This window comes from Sinocyclocheilus anshuiensis, unplaced genomic scaffold (assembly GCF_001515605.1).
Source record: "Sinocyclocheilus anshuiensis isolate Anshui unplaced genomic scaffold, SAMN03320099.WGS_v1.1 scaffold454, whole genome shotgun sequence".
In the NCBI taxonomy this organism is placed as follows: Eukaryota; Metazoa; Chordata; class Actinopteri; order Cypriniformes; family Cyprinidae; genus Sinocyclocheilus; species Sinocyclocheilus anshuiensis.
Genome location: NW_015548217.1, coordinates 4,977,737 through 4,995,210, shown reverse-complemented (window position 1 = coordinate 4,995,210; position 17,474 = coordinate 4,977,737). Strand labels below are relative to the sequence as shown.

The window sequence follows — 17,474 nt, the reverse complement described above, 5'->3', positions numbered from 1 at the left end:
CTCACGTTCCGCCATGTGCTTCTCATACGCGCTTATTTACATCAGAGTGCGCACGCGTCTTTCACGCAGCATACAGCGGTGTTGTGCATTTTGACCAGTTGATGAGAAAAGTATTCTTAAAATGCATTAAAAATTCTGAATAATTTCTAATATATAATTATTCACGGTATTTAGAAGTGCCCACGATAACAATATCGTGCACATTAATTACCGTGATATACCGCATATAATAGAAGTGCCCACGATAACAATATCTTGCATATTCATTACCGTGATATATCGCATTACCGAATACTGGCACAGGTCTAAGTGGCAGATAATATTGACTTTTTTGCTTTAGAATAATGTGCACTGATGAATTGTGCAAAAAAGGCCTGATACATTTATTAAGAGAGTCTCTAGAAATGGACATGGTTGTCTTTAAAAGCTGCTTTAACATCTTTTCATTGGTTATCTTAATCATTATGCCTGTAGCCTGTATATGTAGGGCAAACAGAGCTGTGTTATTTTCTCACAGTTTCTGTCTTCGCTTCAGGAGACTGAACATGGTGTCCTGCCCTTGAGGTGGGCACAGCCACTGGAGTGTGAGGAAGCCCACCCTCACTCCTGCCTCTCTTTCCGTGTCCTGATCGCTCCAGTGGGCACACACACTTCCCTTTAATCCTCTACTGTATTACACATCACGTCTGAGCCAAGGACAACCTACCTGCGAGCCAAACGCCTGTCCCTTCATTTTAATTTATGTGGATTATTGTGTCCTCTCTGCAAGTGCGTCCGGTGACTAATGGGTTTCAGCAGGCTTGTATTTCTGCCCAGCATGGCCGTTTGAATACAGAGCTGCTGAGAAAGTCACAAGGACCCGTGAAGAGGAAAACGTGTCCATGGCCTTGCTTACTAAAGCTTTAGCCTCATGTCATTCCAAACCAGTATTTGACTTGCTGTGGAACATAAAATAAGACACTGAATTTCCTGGCAGAATGAGAATAGATGCTAAATAAACAGCACTCTATCGCAGTAGTCCATGTACGTTGTGTGCTATATTTCCAGTCTTCTTTCATGCTGTATTTTTGTGCAAGGAACAGACTGAAACTTATCAAATCTCATTTACGTTCATGTGAATTCTTATATGGACCTTATGAGCTCCCTTTTAGCGCTGTGCTCTTTGTCTTCTGTTTGTATTTCCACAGCGTTAAGGTAAGGTTATACGAATTTATGAATGAACCGCTTGTTTTAAAATCTTCCCGATCTTGTGACAGTTATGACATCCGCTTAAAACATTACAGTGCACATGATACCTTTCGTTAGCTCTACAATAAGTAGAAAAAATGTAAGTTCAAAGACAGAATTCTAAAGATGTCTGCAAACTGGTTTCTCTGACGCATAAGGTCTATAGCACGCCAAGATGTATTGTGCAAGATTTGATGTCAGTGATACCAAATTTCTTTGGTTGTTGCATGACTTACTGAGATTCAGAAAGTTTAAATATATAAGTGCAAATTTCATTTGAGGGCTAAATTTAAAGCAAATAATGACATTAAATTTCAATGTTTTCCTTACATGAAACTATTGGATGAATTTAGAAGATGTTATGGGTTTTTTCTTTTTGTTAAGTTTTTTTTTAATTCATTTCTATTATGGCAAAAAAGATCATGGCTTTCAACAAAAGGCAAGACTTCTAACAAAAGATCTGCTTTTGTATTCCACAGAAAGTCGTCTTTTAAAAAAAAAAAAAGATAGTTCACCCAAAAATAAAAATTACTGTCATTTGTTTTACATGATGAACAGATTTAATTTAGGCCTCTGTTTAGATACATGAACAATGATTGACACACATACATGGAGTGCATCACATATGGTAAACATGGAAGCTCATGCGTACGTCATTTACTAGAAACAACCCTTGGTTCCCGCGAATCACACGTGCACGTTTGAGCTTCTGTGTTTACCGGATTTGATGTTCCCTCTGCATGTGTGATAGAAACCAAACAGAATCAAATATTCACACACAATTCTTATGGGTTTGGAATGACATGAAAATGAGTAAAGGTGACAGAATTTAAATTTTTAAATTTAAAGGGAGCTATCCCTTTAATTCTTTGTGTGTGTGTGTGTGCGCGTACCAGCGGCCTGCTCATCAGGGTGAGTCATACATACTCTGCCACCTGTGATGGTGGGAGATTAGTTACACTGTACATAGCAACGCCCTTTTCATGGTTTACACTCGCCTCCATGGCACCCCCCACCCTCTCTTTTCCTCTCTCACCGTCTCTCCCTCTCTCTCTCTCTCTCTCTCTCTCTCTCTCTCTCTCTCTCTCTCTCTCTCTCTCTCTCTCTCTCTCTCTCTCTCTCTCTCTCTCTCTCTCTCTCTCTCTCTCTCTCTCTCTCTCTCTCTCTCTCTCTCTCTCTCTCTCTCTCTCTCCCCCTCTCCCCCTCTCTCTCTCTCTCTCTCTCTCTCTCTCTCTCTCTCTCAGATTCTTTCATTTCACTCTCAACCATGCCACACTGATTTGCTCACCACATAAACAGCCACTGAAAAACTGCGCAACAGCAAACCAAAAAAACCATGACGAAGGGGAAAATACAATAGCATCCTGTGCAAGCTTGTTCTTTCAGTACGTGGCTCTCAGGAGCTTCCTGATCGCTGCAGTGGCGGAGCGTGTGTGTGTGTGTGTGTGTGTGTGTGTAACCGCTTGTGTAACTGGGCTCTGGAGGAAGCAAGCAGCCTGACCCAGTTCCAGACTCAGGCAGGCCGAGACATCGCTTATCGGATGGATCGGACTTGTTCTCTGGCACCACTGATCACAGACTCGCTAACAGTCTGACGCTCGGATACAGAGAGACGAGCAGAAGAGGGAGCGAGCGAGCGAACAAACGGTCCGCCTCACTTTTTTCTCCTCCTTGCCCCGTTTCTTTGAGCTCTGCGGCAGCGGAGGCTTTTCTCTCATTCTGTGTTTCCTGTCAGCCACATAAAATGTGTGGCATGTGGCCAGCGTCTAAGAAGGGAAGGTCTCTTTTCAAAGCACGCCTCTTCTTTTAAAGACCACGAGACGCCTTTGAGAGAAACTTGTGCTTGTTTGTTTTGTTTTTCTTCCTCTTTTTCTCTCGCTCATCTGCATCTCACTCGAGTTTCTTTAACTTGAGCGGCGCGTGTCCACCGACTGGGCTCCACCTTTGGCTTGGGTCTATCCTCAAGACCAGCGAAGAGGTAAACAATATCTTGTTTTCCATAAATATGCCATGCTTTTCAACTTTGAGATCATACAAGCTAAAGACGTAGAGGTAGATGTCTCATGCTGAGCCGGTTACGTGAGGGCGGGTTGGACTGTTCACATCTTCATCTAACAGGATGTTTATCAACCATCTGCTTGTGTGGTGCAGTCAGTTGTGTTATTGTGTCTACAGCTACAGGGCGCTAACTTAACTGGTTGAAAGCACAAGTGCCTTTTGGAGCCATGCAAAAGCCACAAGCGCGCAAAAAACTATCACGGACAGACCCGTGCATATATTTGGCCGGCGGAACAGATTTAAAGTTGCTGGGGATTTTTCCTGCTTGTTCGCTTATTAAATCAGGGGCGCAGATGACATGTGAGCGGCCCAGACAGACGGTGGGTGTCGGACAGAACTGCAGCTGTGCGGAAAGCCCCCGCTTATTTGACACAGGGATGGATGGTGTGCCTGTTTTTGGGTGGGTGTTGGAACAGGGGTCGTTTACTGTCGGTTAGGGTGATAGCAGGCAGAGGTGTCTTGTGTTTTGAAAGGCCTGTCCGTTCATTCCAGCGAAGTAAGCTGATTATATCGTCATGTTCTCTCTCTCTGGAGTGAAGTCTGGAGGGGCATTTAATCTGCTTGATCAACTGAGAAGTGTACTGCCTGAAACGGTGTATATATGTGTGTGTTTGAGGGAGGAAGGGCAGGGTTGCACTATGACCCATTTAGCAAACAGCTCCTTCAATGCAGCACTGTGCATAGTGCGGCTGTTTCTAATTATGCCTCTCGTATCCAAGAGAGAGTGAGAGAGAGAGGACGAGAAGACAGTCTTGTTGCAGATCATTTTAGAGGGATAGTTCACTGAAAAATGAAAATGGTCATCTTTTACTCAACATTATTTTGTGCCAGACCTGTATGACTGTATTTCTTCTGTGGAACACAAAAGGCAGTGTTTTAAGGAATATCCTGAGTGCTCTTTTTCCATACAAGGAATGTAAAGGGAGGCTGTTAAGCCACAAGTAGGACAAAATGCACCATAAAAGTGACCCACACAACTTTAATTTCAGGCTGTTCCTACATAAAGGTAGCAGAAGACATGGAAAACAGTGATGAGAGACAATCCTTTTGCAGAAAAGTGATTGTAGAGGGATAGTTCACTCAAAAACAGAATTGGTCGTCATTTACCCGACAACATTTTGTTCCAAACCTCTATGAACCTGTAGAGCAAAAAAATACAATGTTTTGAGAAATATACTGAGTGTTCCTTTCCCCTACAAGGAAGGTAGAAAGGAAATGTCAAGCCACAAGTAAGGCAAAATGCACCATAAAGTGGCCCATTCGGTCTTTTCCTACATAAGGATAACATATGGCTTCCGAAGAACTACTTTTATGATGATTTAACACGTGAAAATAAGGTTCCATTAGTTAGCATAAGTTAATGCAAGAGCTAACAACGAGCAATACATTTGTTCCATTATTTATTAATCTTTATTAAAGTTAGTTAAAGTTAAAGTTTTTTGGGTGTTAGTATCAATATGTTAGTCTTAAGGTTATCTATAAGGCAGTGTGCTCCAAAACAGTGACAAAATTCGCATTTAGAAGATATAAGCATTCAAAGCTTGCAGTTCGTCACTTCCGCCAAAACGGCTCAACGATTTTTTTTGACGTCACAGCGTACTTCAGCTTCTCATCAAACTTTCTGTCCAATCAAATGCTCTCTAGAATCCGAAGCGCCCGCCCCCTACACTATAAAATAGACACTGAAGCCGCAGCTGAAATCGGTCACTTGTCCACAGAATTAGTATTTTCTGTACAGTGAATGGCACGTAGTGCACTATATAGGGGACAGGGAACGATTCAAACAGTGTAAATATGCTTTCCATTGAGGAAAAAAAGAAGTCTGGTTTCGCACTGTGTCACGCTAACCACCGCGCCGCACACACGCTCTGCTCCGGTCCAGAGACACGATAGCACGGAGCGGATCACATGCGCGAATCGGCGCAGACCACAAAATGTATCGGAGCTATTTGAATTCTACACAGAATGCTATATTTTATAGCAATATGGATGAGATTGTGGCTGGAATACCCTGTCAAATGCGGCTTTACAGAGCTCAACGGCTCTCAACGGCTCTGAACGGCTCTAGCCCAAGCTGTGATATAAACGAACGCTATTGGCTATTTTAAAAAGGGGCGGGGCTGCTTGATATGTCCCGCCCTGACTTCCTGTTTCAGTTAAAATAACGTCAACACATAGAGTAATGCTGCATGTTTCTAAGCATTTCAGGGGATCTTTAATAAAAATAGAATGTCATTGTTAGTATTCTTTCTTTTTTTGTTGTATGGAAAAGAGCAGCTTAAATGTTGTTCTATCTCCTTTCTTCAAAATGTCTTTTTAAACATTGTTCAAATCAAAAAGTCATATCGGTTTGGAACAATATGAGGGTGAGTAATTGAAGACACAGTTTTGAATGAATTATTCCTGTATTTCCTGTATATTATTGCTGTATATCTTTGTTTTGATCAGGCTACTGTTGTTCAGATCGGTTGAAATTATTTAATGTTGTTTCTCTGTTGTTGGATGTTATAAGGGAATGTTGGTTGGGTTTCAGTTATTGTGTGTGTGTGAAGTGGGATGTGTCAGGGGTAAGTGGGAAAGTACCGTTCCTCCTGTTGGGATGTGTTTTTCTCTGCAGTGTGTAGTGGTTTCTCATGAGTCTGGCTTTTCTCAGGACTGCAGAGGGAATGTGCCGCTTTCTTTGGAGCAGGACACACACATACTGCCAGCTTTGTGCCTCTACTTAGAAACACAGACAGGAAGTGGCCATTGAACTAAAGTTCCTTGTTAGAGCCAGCTTGGCCGGGTGTCCCATCCTTCTGCTCAGTTTCATTGTTTTATGGGGGATGAAGTTCTGTGGTGAGGTTATAATTCTTTTATACTGCAAAATTACTTGGAATACGGCTCGCTTTCTGTCTCTGGGCATGTTTGTAATGTCATACTGCAGTAGTACTAGTAGCAGCATGCATTCTTAGAGTTTACAAATCACAGTATCAAATATGTATGCATGAAATACCAAAATGTGCAGTAAAAATAAACCTTCCATTTACAGTCTGACAAATAAAGCAGGAGGGGATACCAGGCACAATTTTTTGAGACCGAAGTTTTGTTCTGATGATCATGCTGAACCATATCAATACACAATAACTTTGAGTACCACATAGTAAAATAAACTAGTGAGGTTGTGGCATTTTAATGAACTCTGAACTCAAGAACTCTGCTGGAGAAACAACAACACTGTCTGCGAGCTATATGATGCAACACATCAGTGTCAATGTGTTCATCTCACACTTGCAGTGTAGGCAGCTTAGTCATCGATAATGGGAGCAGTCTACTGCTCTCTGAGCAGATGGGGGGTTACTGACACCTCAGGATATGACTGACAACTAACTTCACTAAAGGTCTCAGTTCTCAGTATGATGTCATTATGCTGAGTTGCCCAAATGTTACCAAGAAGCCACAATGAGTGTTTCATGCAAGCTCAGGCCTGCTCATATACAAATTGGGAATGTGATGCTATTTGTGGTCGTAACGTTATTGTGAAGAGTGCTTGTGGTGATTTAAGCATTTGTTTTTGCATTTGAAAAAATTGCAGTTGCAGTTGAAATTGGCAGTGAATACACTTTATTTTGAAGTAATGTTACATTGGAATTACACAAATAAGTACCGACTAACATTAATTAACTACATGAGTATATACTATAGGGATTTGGTTTGGGGGAAGTTGTTTAATTATGCATAATTTACTGTTGTTACTATAGTACATGCAATGTGTAACTACATCAACTTAAAGAATTACTTTGTAGTTAGTAAAGAATTAAATACGTGTATTTTTGTGCAAAATTGTTTTTTAAATAAAAACGCCTTTGCATGCCACATAGTAAACATGCTACATAGTGAGGTCCTGTAACACTTTTAGTAGGCGCAAAATAGTAGGTAGTAGCCTTTACATAAGATACTGCGCAGTAAGCATAGACTGTATAAAAACATGGACGTAGTGTACGTGACGTCACCCGTAGGTTCCTGAAGAGGTTTTTGAAGATTGACTCCCTTTTGCAGCCAGCCTCTAGCTGCCAGTCGATGAATTACAGTTTAAGTCACTTCCTTGTTGGCTTCACGAGAGAGAGCGGGAGGTTGCCGCTTGGCAGTAAGCAGCACACTTGCATTTTGAACATACAAGAACTGAATTAATAACACTTGTTACTAATTGTGACTGTTTTTACAGATTGTGAGAAATTTGCAGCCCATCGATTTTGTTGATTGCTCAGGACTTGAATGCATGCAAAAGAGACAACAGAGAGATGTATTTATTTGTTCAAAGAAAGCCCGAGCGACTGTCCATTACTGTTAATGACTGCTCCGCTGTGAGATCCTGCACGCGTGTGTGTAAAGCGCAGTCGGCGTTCCTCCGTGACCTTCATCAGATAGTGTCATCCTGGAGCGTCCCAGCCTCCAGCACACTTGGCTATGCATGAACCCCGCTCACGGCTCCGCCGCACATTCCAGTGCACTCAGCCTTATCAAATATTTATAGCTGAATTACGGCCCGCTGCGCAGCACCCGACTGTATTTTGGAGATGCTTTGTCTGCACACAGCCACCCTGTGCTTTCTCTGAAAGAGCTCCTCCTTTCATTGGCCTCTTTTTGTTCTTGCAGAGGGAATGAGATACATGCGTTGTGTGTTTTCGTGTGTGCGGCTGCAGTCGTGTGCGTGTATCGTGGATCCACTCAGGTGTATTCTGGAGACGCTCAGCAATTATTGTCTGTTTGGCAGCATGATTGTGATGAGAGGTAACTCCCTAATGACAAGTGGCAGATGTGACCCAGTTGCATTCGCTCAAGGAAGTGCTTCTGCATCTCTCTGTTCGTCTGTGTTTGCGTGTGAAGGTGTCACAGGGGTGATATCTCGTTTCTGATGAAATCCTCTGTCCGTAAACTGCAAAACCCTGCATTTGTGGTAGTGTTTAATGTTTAATTTTGCTTAATTACTTAATTTTGACTATAGACCGATTGCTACCAAAGGTTGACCAGGTTTTAAATTGAGGAATCATTGAGTAAGACATCATCGGCTGCACCTGCAGAGCTACTCAGAGGACTCTGTATTTTCCTCTCTTTTTCCTTCTCACAGCTGCATCAAGTGTGCATCTTGCAGAGCTCTGTGTTGTGTGGATGTTTTTATTAGAACAACAAAGCCTGGTTTTCCTTTAAGAGAAGTGGATCTTCTGTTGCTATATTTATCTGTCCTAGAAACGGCTCGAGTGACTGTAGCCTTGATTCAACTCCCTATACCCCAAAGAGGAACTACACGACAGCAGTGAAGCTTTGCCACAAGTCTAATAAATTCATGCTGCTTCTAGTAAATAATAATCACACAGATTCACAAAATTAGATTGAGATACTCTTTGTTAGATGTCTCTGCACTGTTCATTTTAATGTAGAATGTTAGTTGTCATTCATATCAATCACAATGTTTCTGTGACGTTTAAAACAAGAAAGCTTTATTAAGCATGTGACAGTTTTAAGAAACAAGTCACTCTAGGCCATGCTGTATTATGAATGACACAGTGGCGTGACTGCAACCCCTTGAAGCTGTACCCTAAACTTTGCAATCTGATTCACATATTAATTTACTGTACACATGCATTACATATATTCTGAACAAACTTGTAGCGCATATACAGGAGAAATTGCTGTGTTTGTTTTGGCATTTCTAAAAAATTGTCAGAAAAAGCCTTTTTTTTTTTTTAAATATGTAGAACATATTCAGTCACGCCCACTGGCCAGTTTGTAAGAAGTAAAAAAACATATGTATATGAATTTTTTTATCTGATTAAGAGTAGTCAGATTCAAATGTTTTAATTGCTAATTCAATCGGATGTAAATGTCATTTTGACCAATTTCAGTTGGATTGATTGAGGTGTTTACATGAAGGCATTCAGTCCAATTGAGTCATCAATCTGATTATAAACAGATTACTGGGTTGCATGTAAATGTAACCATGTAGTGCCATGCATATACCATGATTCAACTGTGGGTTTGGTTTGAATCTCTTTTTTGCTTCATGTCCAGTCTGGCATCTACAGTTTAATTTAAATGATTCTGCACACAAATAAATTAAATATTCATGCAAAGGTCTAAATTATTGATGCGACATCATGAGGAAAAAGAATTACTATTATTTAAGTGTGTGATGGTATTGACACAGTTACAGTGTTGAGTGCCTTATTGCTAAAATGGCTGTATTGCGTTGTTAAATTGGTTAATGCATGTTTTATTTAAAATATTTTCTGAATAATGTTTTATATAGCAATATTTTGTATTACATTTTAAGCAAACTCATTATTTGCCATCATTCAACTAACAGATATAGTCCCTTGACCTGTGCAGTTACATAAATTCACTTTATAGTTGGTACTACTGTATAACATGTATTTTAGCATCTTTTGAATGTTGTATTATCCAATCAGCATCCAGAACTTGAACTATGTATAGCAAATCTTTTTTTAATAGTAACTTTTAGTAACTAGTTTTAATAATAGGCCATTACTCTATATAGAAGTCAAATTCAGTAGCAGCTCACTTGACTGCTTGTGAGGCTGATGAAAGGTTTATTTTAGAAGTGTAAATCCACAGCTAGTCTTTCCCCTGCTGCTGCGGATCAGGTTCAGTGAGAGACATGCAGGCAGAAAGACAGTCAATACAGATCGTCTGAGCTCACATCTCAACAATCAGAATTATTCAGCTAGACTGCGCTATCTCAGAGATTGGTGGTTAGACGCTTACACTGTTTACTGGTATAAAAACTCTTCCTGTTGGTCAGTGTGGTTACGTTTCATTCTCAAGGGCTGTCTTAAGAGGCATCCAGACATGGGCATGTCTTTCTGACCTCTGTTGATAGAAATAGAAATGGTAGGTTGTGCAGCCAAAGGTCCAGCACAGATTAAGATCACATGCACACACTTGTATGAAATGCAGTCGCTCTCTTTTAAAAAAAAATAGGCCTACTGTTCAGTTATTTAGGGGTTATTTGTTTAATAACGAGGAAACATTACAGATTTCTCCGTCAGCCTTCTTTTTTTTTTTAACTGCAGCACTAAATAAAAAGGTGTAGGATTTACATTAAAACTATTTTCACTCAGAAGTAATCTGTTTTATTTACAGCTTAAAATTTTTTTTTTGAATTGTGTACAATGATTGCAACTGCAACAAAAAGTCTCAAAACACTCGCTTTGAGAATGCAGTCTAAGATGTCACAGGCTTTTTCTTTAAACATAAATAGTCTACAGTCTTAACTTCTTAATGACCTCCAGTTCTGCTTGTAGGAATTATGGGAGTGTAAATAAGAAACTGAAATGACATCTAAATCCATAAACCCCTGGCACAGCACAGTTGTAGATATGTTCCCTACTAGCAGACATGAAGAGTAGATTGTGATGGCGATCATGTGCAGCTAGTCCCATGACTGCCGTGTCTGCGTGTAGCATGAAGCCTGCTTTCATGCCAGTGACCAGATGGCATGCCATTTTTACTCACGCACACACATACTAAGTTCAGCTGCAGTTTTGTACTCTAGTGTGAGTCCGGGCTTGTAATGAATCCAATTACTGTCCACTCAGTCCAGCTCTTGTGTAGTCATACTAGTGCCAATTTAACCTTCTGATTCAATTAGAGTCTCAGGAAAGACCTCTGATCTAAGGTGAAGCTGCAGATGTTTATTGTGCCGTGAGAAAGTACTCTCAGAGCCCAAACTGTGTTTAGTTCACACACAGGCGCATGGTCATAAATGCATCTATTGCTTGAGTAGAGTTGTGTCCTTTAATTTAGGGTGCGTACAGGTCCCTAAAAAGTCTTTTTTATTAAACATTAAAATGCATTGATTTGATTTAGTAAATGTGAGTGCTGCACGTTCTATATGCTCATGGTTTCATTTGCATTCATAATCAGTGAATACAGCACATTTATGCCAAGCAATTGCTTATGATCCACAGATGATTAATTTTGACATTTAATTTAACGTAAACTCTTATAGCTTTTCTCTGGGCTGCCTTGTCATCAAAAGAAGGACTAAGAACTTCATTTAACACATTCAGTGTTATGCATTTACCCCATTTTGCAGTTGAATGTGAGCCCTAGCTTGTTTAACTAAGTAGAAGAGTCTGAGATACAGGATTTATTCTGAGATTGTATGAGTTTGTTTGGTATGGACATACGGTATTCATTTTAAAAAGGTCTTAATGTCTTAAATTGGATTTTTAAAGTTCTGCAGATACCCTGTTAATTGGTTCACTGGCAGGAAGAACAGCTATCAGGAAAACAAATGGGTTTTCTCACTTGAAATTGTTCGTGTTTAACCTTGGGTTTACATAATCATTGGTTATCTTGGTTCATCCTGTTCATACTTTACCTGGGTTAGCAATTAATTCTGAGTACTCAAGTTTCAAGAACTTAAAGTGTACTTTTTTGCATATGTACAAAGTTGCTATAATAACATCGCTTGAATCACAAAAATAAGAATAAAAATAGAAACCCGTAGGTGTGTTTTCAGTCACGGTTCCTCATTTTTAGCCATTCCCTCAGATGCTGAAACTAAACACAGCACATGAAAGTTTCTGTGAATGTATAAATCATGTGAATATTCAATGAGGTTTGCACTGAGGTAGTGTATGATTGGTGGCATGTTGGTAAACAGTTCTCTGTTATATTCTAGCAAATTAACAGCAGTAACCCCAGTGTAAATACAGTGCTGACCCCCATTCAAAGTAGCATGAAATGTTATTTTACCCAGCATAAAACTCAGTGTGAAGGCCTTTAATAGTCAGTCACATGGAGCATGTTTGCATGTGTTTATGTGCTGTTTAGGTTGGATGGATGTGTGAAGGGATGCATCAAACTTATTTGTGTTCCATTTGAGCTGTCAAGCATGACACACTTGTTTGTTTTAGCTTCCGACGCCCAGATCATTGACTAACCAGAGTGTTTTCTGTCCTTACAGACGTTCAAGCCTCTGGTAGGGAAGACAGTGTTAGGGTCCATCACAGCCATCGAGTTCTTCTCTGACAGACACCTGGACTTCCTAACAGATGAAGGAGCCTGTCAGCCCTATCAGGTGAGAGCCTTTCCGTCTCATTTGCTTGGAGTATTTTGGAGTTACATTAGGCTGCGTTTACACTAAGCTAAAAGGTGACCCATCTCACATCTCTGCCCGTGTGGCCCTGTCCGTTTACAAATTTTGGCTTCCAAGATGGATCTTCTGGTAGAAAACCCTCAGGTTACTGTGCGTTCCTCGAAATCCATTGCTAGTATTCCCCCACCATCTGAGTATGTTCCCTCTAGCTTCAACATCCTGCTGGGTGGATGGGTATACAAGCTGGTCAGCTACATGATTTTGCCTCCATGAGCGCTTCATGCTCAGAGCACTAATAAGGACAACAAACAGCCTCTTCTATTGTTCTGTGCTAAGCCACTTTCATAAACAGCTTAATTAATCTAGCTTAGATAAAATACACAGTCACAGAGAGAGAGGCTCTGAAAACAAACACACATGACAGATGGGAGGAGATGCTCTCCACTGCTGGATTCATATTCACGACATGTTTTATCCCCAGTGTTGCGGGCTCACCTCCATCCTGCATGACAGATAATGAAAAGCCATCTGCCAGCAAATTATCAAACGCTCTCTCCCCCTGAACCCAAACCTGGGCGTAGCATGTGGGGAAATTGTGATAAATTTAAAAGCGGGTCCTTATTTTGTGAATGCTGCAGTTGTGTGGTTTACTGTGTACATGCTTTTGTTGCATTGGAACGCCTGTGTTCACATTTCCGTAGGTGATGTTTTATTTAGTCATTTAGCAGATGTGGACTAATCTATAGTAGTCAACATTTGAAGTGGATCAAAAAACTTAATCAAAGTTGTCCTAAGAAAACAACACATTTTTTGGTTTTAGGTTTTAGGACAACTTTGAAGAAAGGTTTTGATCCACTTCAAATGTTGACTAGTGTAGTTTAGATCTATGGGGTTGCTTTTGGTTAATCTCTGCAGGAAGAAGAAAAAATAAAATAAATTCTAATGGGTTTTTGGTTTGCAGTAAATGTAGAAAGTATATCAATAATATGATGGAATTAGAAGCCCTGTTCCAAAATGTTTGTAGGCACATGGTGATGAGCTTGTGATGCAAAAGTAGGCAGAAAAAAAATGCTACCTTTTAAGGTAACTCAATGCATGCTGACTGCCTACATATTTCCACTAAAATCTCAGTGCTGTATGAGCTTCTGGTATAGTATTTTTTCATGACAAACTGTGGTGGCCAACACTTTCTGTCATATTACTAATTACTGTTGGTCACAGCAAATAATATTATTTTATAATATAGTATGTTTATATATAATAATAACAATAGGGATGCTATTAGGGCTGCCCCCTAATAGTCGACGAACCGTTAGTCGACCAGATAAGGCTTGGTCGACCGAAATTTTATTAGTCGCCAGTGTTTCCCACAGACTTGCACTCTATGTGTGGCGGCACTTCCCCTGGGGGAAATATATATGTATATAATGTAAATATAAAACAGCAGACAGGCTTATTGAAAGTGCAAATTCATTCTCTGCCAGCAGGAGGCACGTTTGGAGTGGCAGAAATAGCAGTTTCCCCGGTAACGGCTGTAATCAAAGCAGTGCTGCGCTCATAAACGCTGCTTTATCAGGCATTATAGGAAAGATTAAATGAAAATGATATCAAAACTTTTCTGAAGACAATCGGTTCCCTTCAAAAAAGATACATTTATAAAAAAACACCTGTGCCGCGTTTTGATTTTGAAATGTGCAGAGCTCATGTTTATTCAACGAAGTCAAGCCTTTCGGAAAATCTATTTGTAGCGGTCAGTGTTGATATTGTGGTGGGCCGCTACAAATAAATCAATGTATGGGAAACCCTGGTCGCTTAGTCGCAGATATTTTTTTTTTTAATCCACAGGCGAAGTCACGCAGTCCGTAACGGACAGATCATTAACAGCTGGTCTATGTGGTAGGCTAGTACATCGGACAGGACATCCAAATGCTCACCTATCATTCATCAACCTCAAATATGGCTTATCATCTGAAATATAAGTATTAGCAACTTTACATGGCTGCTTAATGTAATGTTAACCTAGAGAAATGTGTGCTATTGAAGTGTCTGTGCGGAGTGTGGAAACTGAACAGTAGTGCTTCACTGCAGGACAGATGAGGTGCTGGTGCGGTCACGTGCTCTTATAATACTCCGTCATTTTTGGTCATGCAGATAAGAGTAATACATCTTTCGAATCTGTAAAGACTACATTTATTTGTGTGTACTCACAATAACAACAAAACATTGCGCTTTTGTAAAATAATGAAAGCAAACAGGATGCGCTTTCTGCCGTCTCAGTCTCTGTGAACTTGAGCGTGAAACTCCAAAATGAAAACTAGAGCCCGACCGATATATCGTTTTGCCGATATTATCGGCTGAAGCCAGAATTTAAATGTTACTATGGTAAAATAAATATTCAAACCACGTGTGTTACAACTAATACCCCGTTACTTTGTGCATCGCACTCATCGCAAGTTTATTGTTAAATTGTTAAATGCCCTTACATATCTCTGTCACCATTATAAGTGTTTGATCACCACATTTGAGTGATCATTGCAAAAAATATGTTTATGTATATATATTCTGTTTATGTATATACTGTATTCTATATATAGTACCAGTCAAATGTTTGGACACACGAATGGGAAAGTGTCCAAACTTTTGACTGGTACTGTACTATAATATACACAAAGAATATTGGCTGATATATCGGTATCGGCCTTTTTTTACTCCCTAATATCGGTATCGGCCCCAAAAAACCCATATCGGTCGGGCTCTAATGAAAACATCTGTAGAGAGCGAAATGTCTACTTTCACATGAACCAATTCAAATGGAAAACAAATATTCTCAGATTATGTAATCCGTATGAAACATGCATACAGGCGCATCCACTACTGCGGAGATGACGAGTCAGTGTCACCGACTTCATCTCTTAAACCAAGAACAAAAAAAGCACTAGTTTATCAATAAATTATTAAAACGTTAATGCAGCCTCCTTATTGTTTTTCCCTGACACATTAATAATCATTACTTCTGCCGGTCTGCTGTGGCAAGCTTTATGCTTACTAGGCTATGTAGGTAATTAAAGGCTCATTATAATTATTTAAATGGTTTATTAATAAATGTGCGATTAGTCGACTAATGCTTAAAATTAACAACTACTAGTCGACCAGAAAAATCTTTAGTCGAGGGTAGCCCTAGATGCTATAGAGTTGAAGTTTGTAATGGCGGAGCAAAAATATAAAGAGAAACTCCGACAGCAGTTGGTTGACAGCTATTTTCTAATGTTAAACACTATTTGTGTGGTGCATGTGCATGTTGCCATCCATGTCGAGTATTTCATATCAGTCACTTATGAGATTCCTTTGTAATTAGGTTGCTGTTTTAAAGCTTGACATTTGACCATAATGCAGCTCAGTACAGAGCATGAGTGTGTTTCACTCCCAGGTGAAAGTGAGGTTATGGCACTACAGTCACGGACAGGACACTCTCACACTCAACCGTTTTCACACCACAGCATGTCGAGAGGAAACAGGCACGTTTTTCTTCATCTCTACAGCGCCACTCAGAGCCAAGAAATGTGCTCAAAAGGAGTAGGCCTATTCCTCAATCTCTGCATCTGTGACTCTCACGGTACCCTGACACATTCCAACACATCATCACGTTGTGAAAACTAAAATCCCGCCCCCTTTCAAAAATCCAAAGTCTGAAGTGCTTGGGAACTTGTTTGCTTGCTGGAGTGTGATGAGCTGGCTTGCTCACATCCTGTCTTGGCCTCTTTTCTCCTTCACGGATTTTTTCCACAGTGCAGCCCGGTCCATGGATGGACGGAGGAGGGGCTGGAGCCCAGGAATCTGTTTGGCATAATCGCAACAATTGAGGCTCTGTGTGCAAGGCCAGTCGGCGAGAGTGAGAGAGAAACCGAAAACAGGAGTGCTGTTATGGTGTGCCTTACTGGAAGAGACGTCTACACGCTTGTGACTTGCACTCATTATTCTCTGTGGGCTACATTACTGAGCGGGATTTGGTCTGGGCAGACATTTGCATTCGTTTATCCTGGAGTGGGATAGAAGAGGAGGAATTTGACCTCTGAACTCGGTGTGGCTGCGTAGAGGACTTGAGAACTCTGTGTAACAATGAAACATGCCTTTGTTTACTGTCATGGCAGTTAAGGTACATTCACACTGACAGCCATTAAATCGCTGGAGGTCACCAAGTCGCTGTGCTGTTGGTCTCTAGTAGCTGTATCCAACCTTATCAGTACTGGATGGATTCTCTGGACATTTGTCCACATTTTCTGAGCTGATTTTGGGGCAAATCCTGCAGAAATGGACAAAAGAGCATCATAATATTATAGTATTAAAGGAGACCTATTTTGCCCCTTTTTACAATATGTGATATAAGCAGTGATCGACCGATATTGATATTTTATAACCGATACCGATACCAATTATTTGCATGTTTATGTGCCTGCATATCAGGCATTTATGTAATACATCTCATTTGTGCATTAATGGCTGTTATGTTAAATAAAGTTTACTAACTACAGTAAATCAAGTACCTGTGCACGCCGTTGTTGTTGTCTCCTCTCCCCTCAGACGCCGTGGTGCAATGGCGATCCTGCACGCAATTCTCAAAACATCCACAAGATGGCAGCGTTTATCGGTGAATCCGATATTACAAAACCGATATCCGATTATTGTAAAATGCTTAAATATCGGGAAAAATATCGGGAAATCGATATATCGGTCGATCTCTAAATATAAGTCTCAGGTGTCCCCAGAATGTGTCTGTGAAGCTTCAGCTCAAAATACCCCACAGATCATTTACTATATCAGGGCTGTACGTTAACTTTTTTTGCACATTGCACTGGTGCTACAGAGGTTGAAAGTTTTGTAGCAACAGGCCAAACAGTTGTAGCACAAGTATAAAATGTCTGTTATCATGTCTGAAAACAAGCACAAGTAATGGAGTTCATCACTTAAACAGGCATTGATGTTCCATACAGAGCACAAAAAATACAAACCATCACAAAACTTTTTAGACAAAGTTTTTCTTTATTTGCTAAAAACTGTAGAGTACAGAAACATAACACCTTCTACACCT

General features: G+C 40.3%; 1 protein-coding gene across 3 annotated transcripts in view; it reads left to right on the top strand.

The window, feature by feature from the left end:
- The window catches only part of LOC107654065 (probable JmjC domain-containing histone demethylation protein 2C), a 155,201-nt gene that overhangs the window by 100,083 nt on the left and 37,644 nt on the right, over positions 1-17,474 (top strand). For all 3 annotated transcript variants that reach the window (XM_016440994.1, XM_016440993.1, XM_016440992.1), the window contains exon 4: positions 12,257-12,370. In XM_016440994.1, the coding sequence (XP_016296480.1) occupies positions 12,257-12,370 (114 nt within the window). The remainder of the gene's footprint in view (positions 1-12,256; positions 12,371-17,474) is intronic.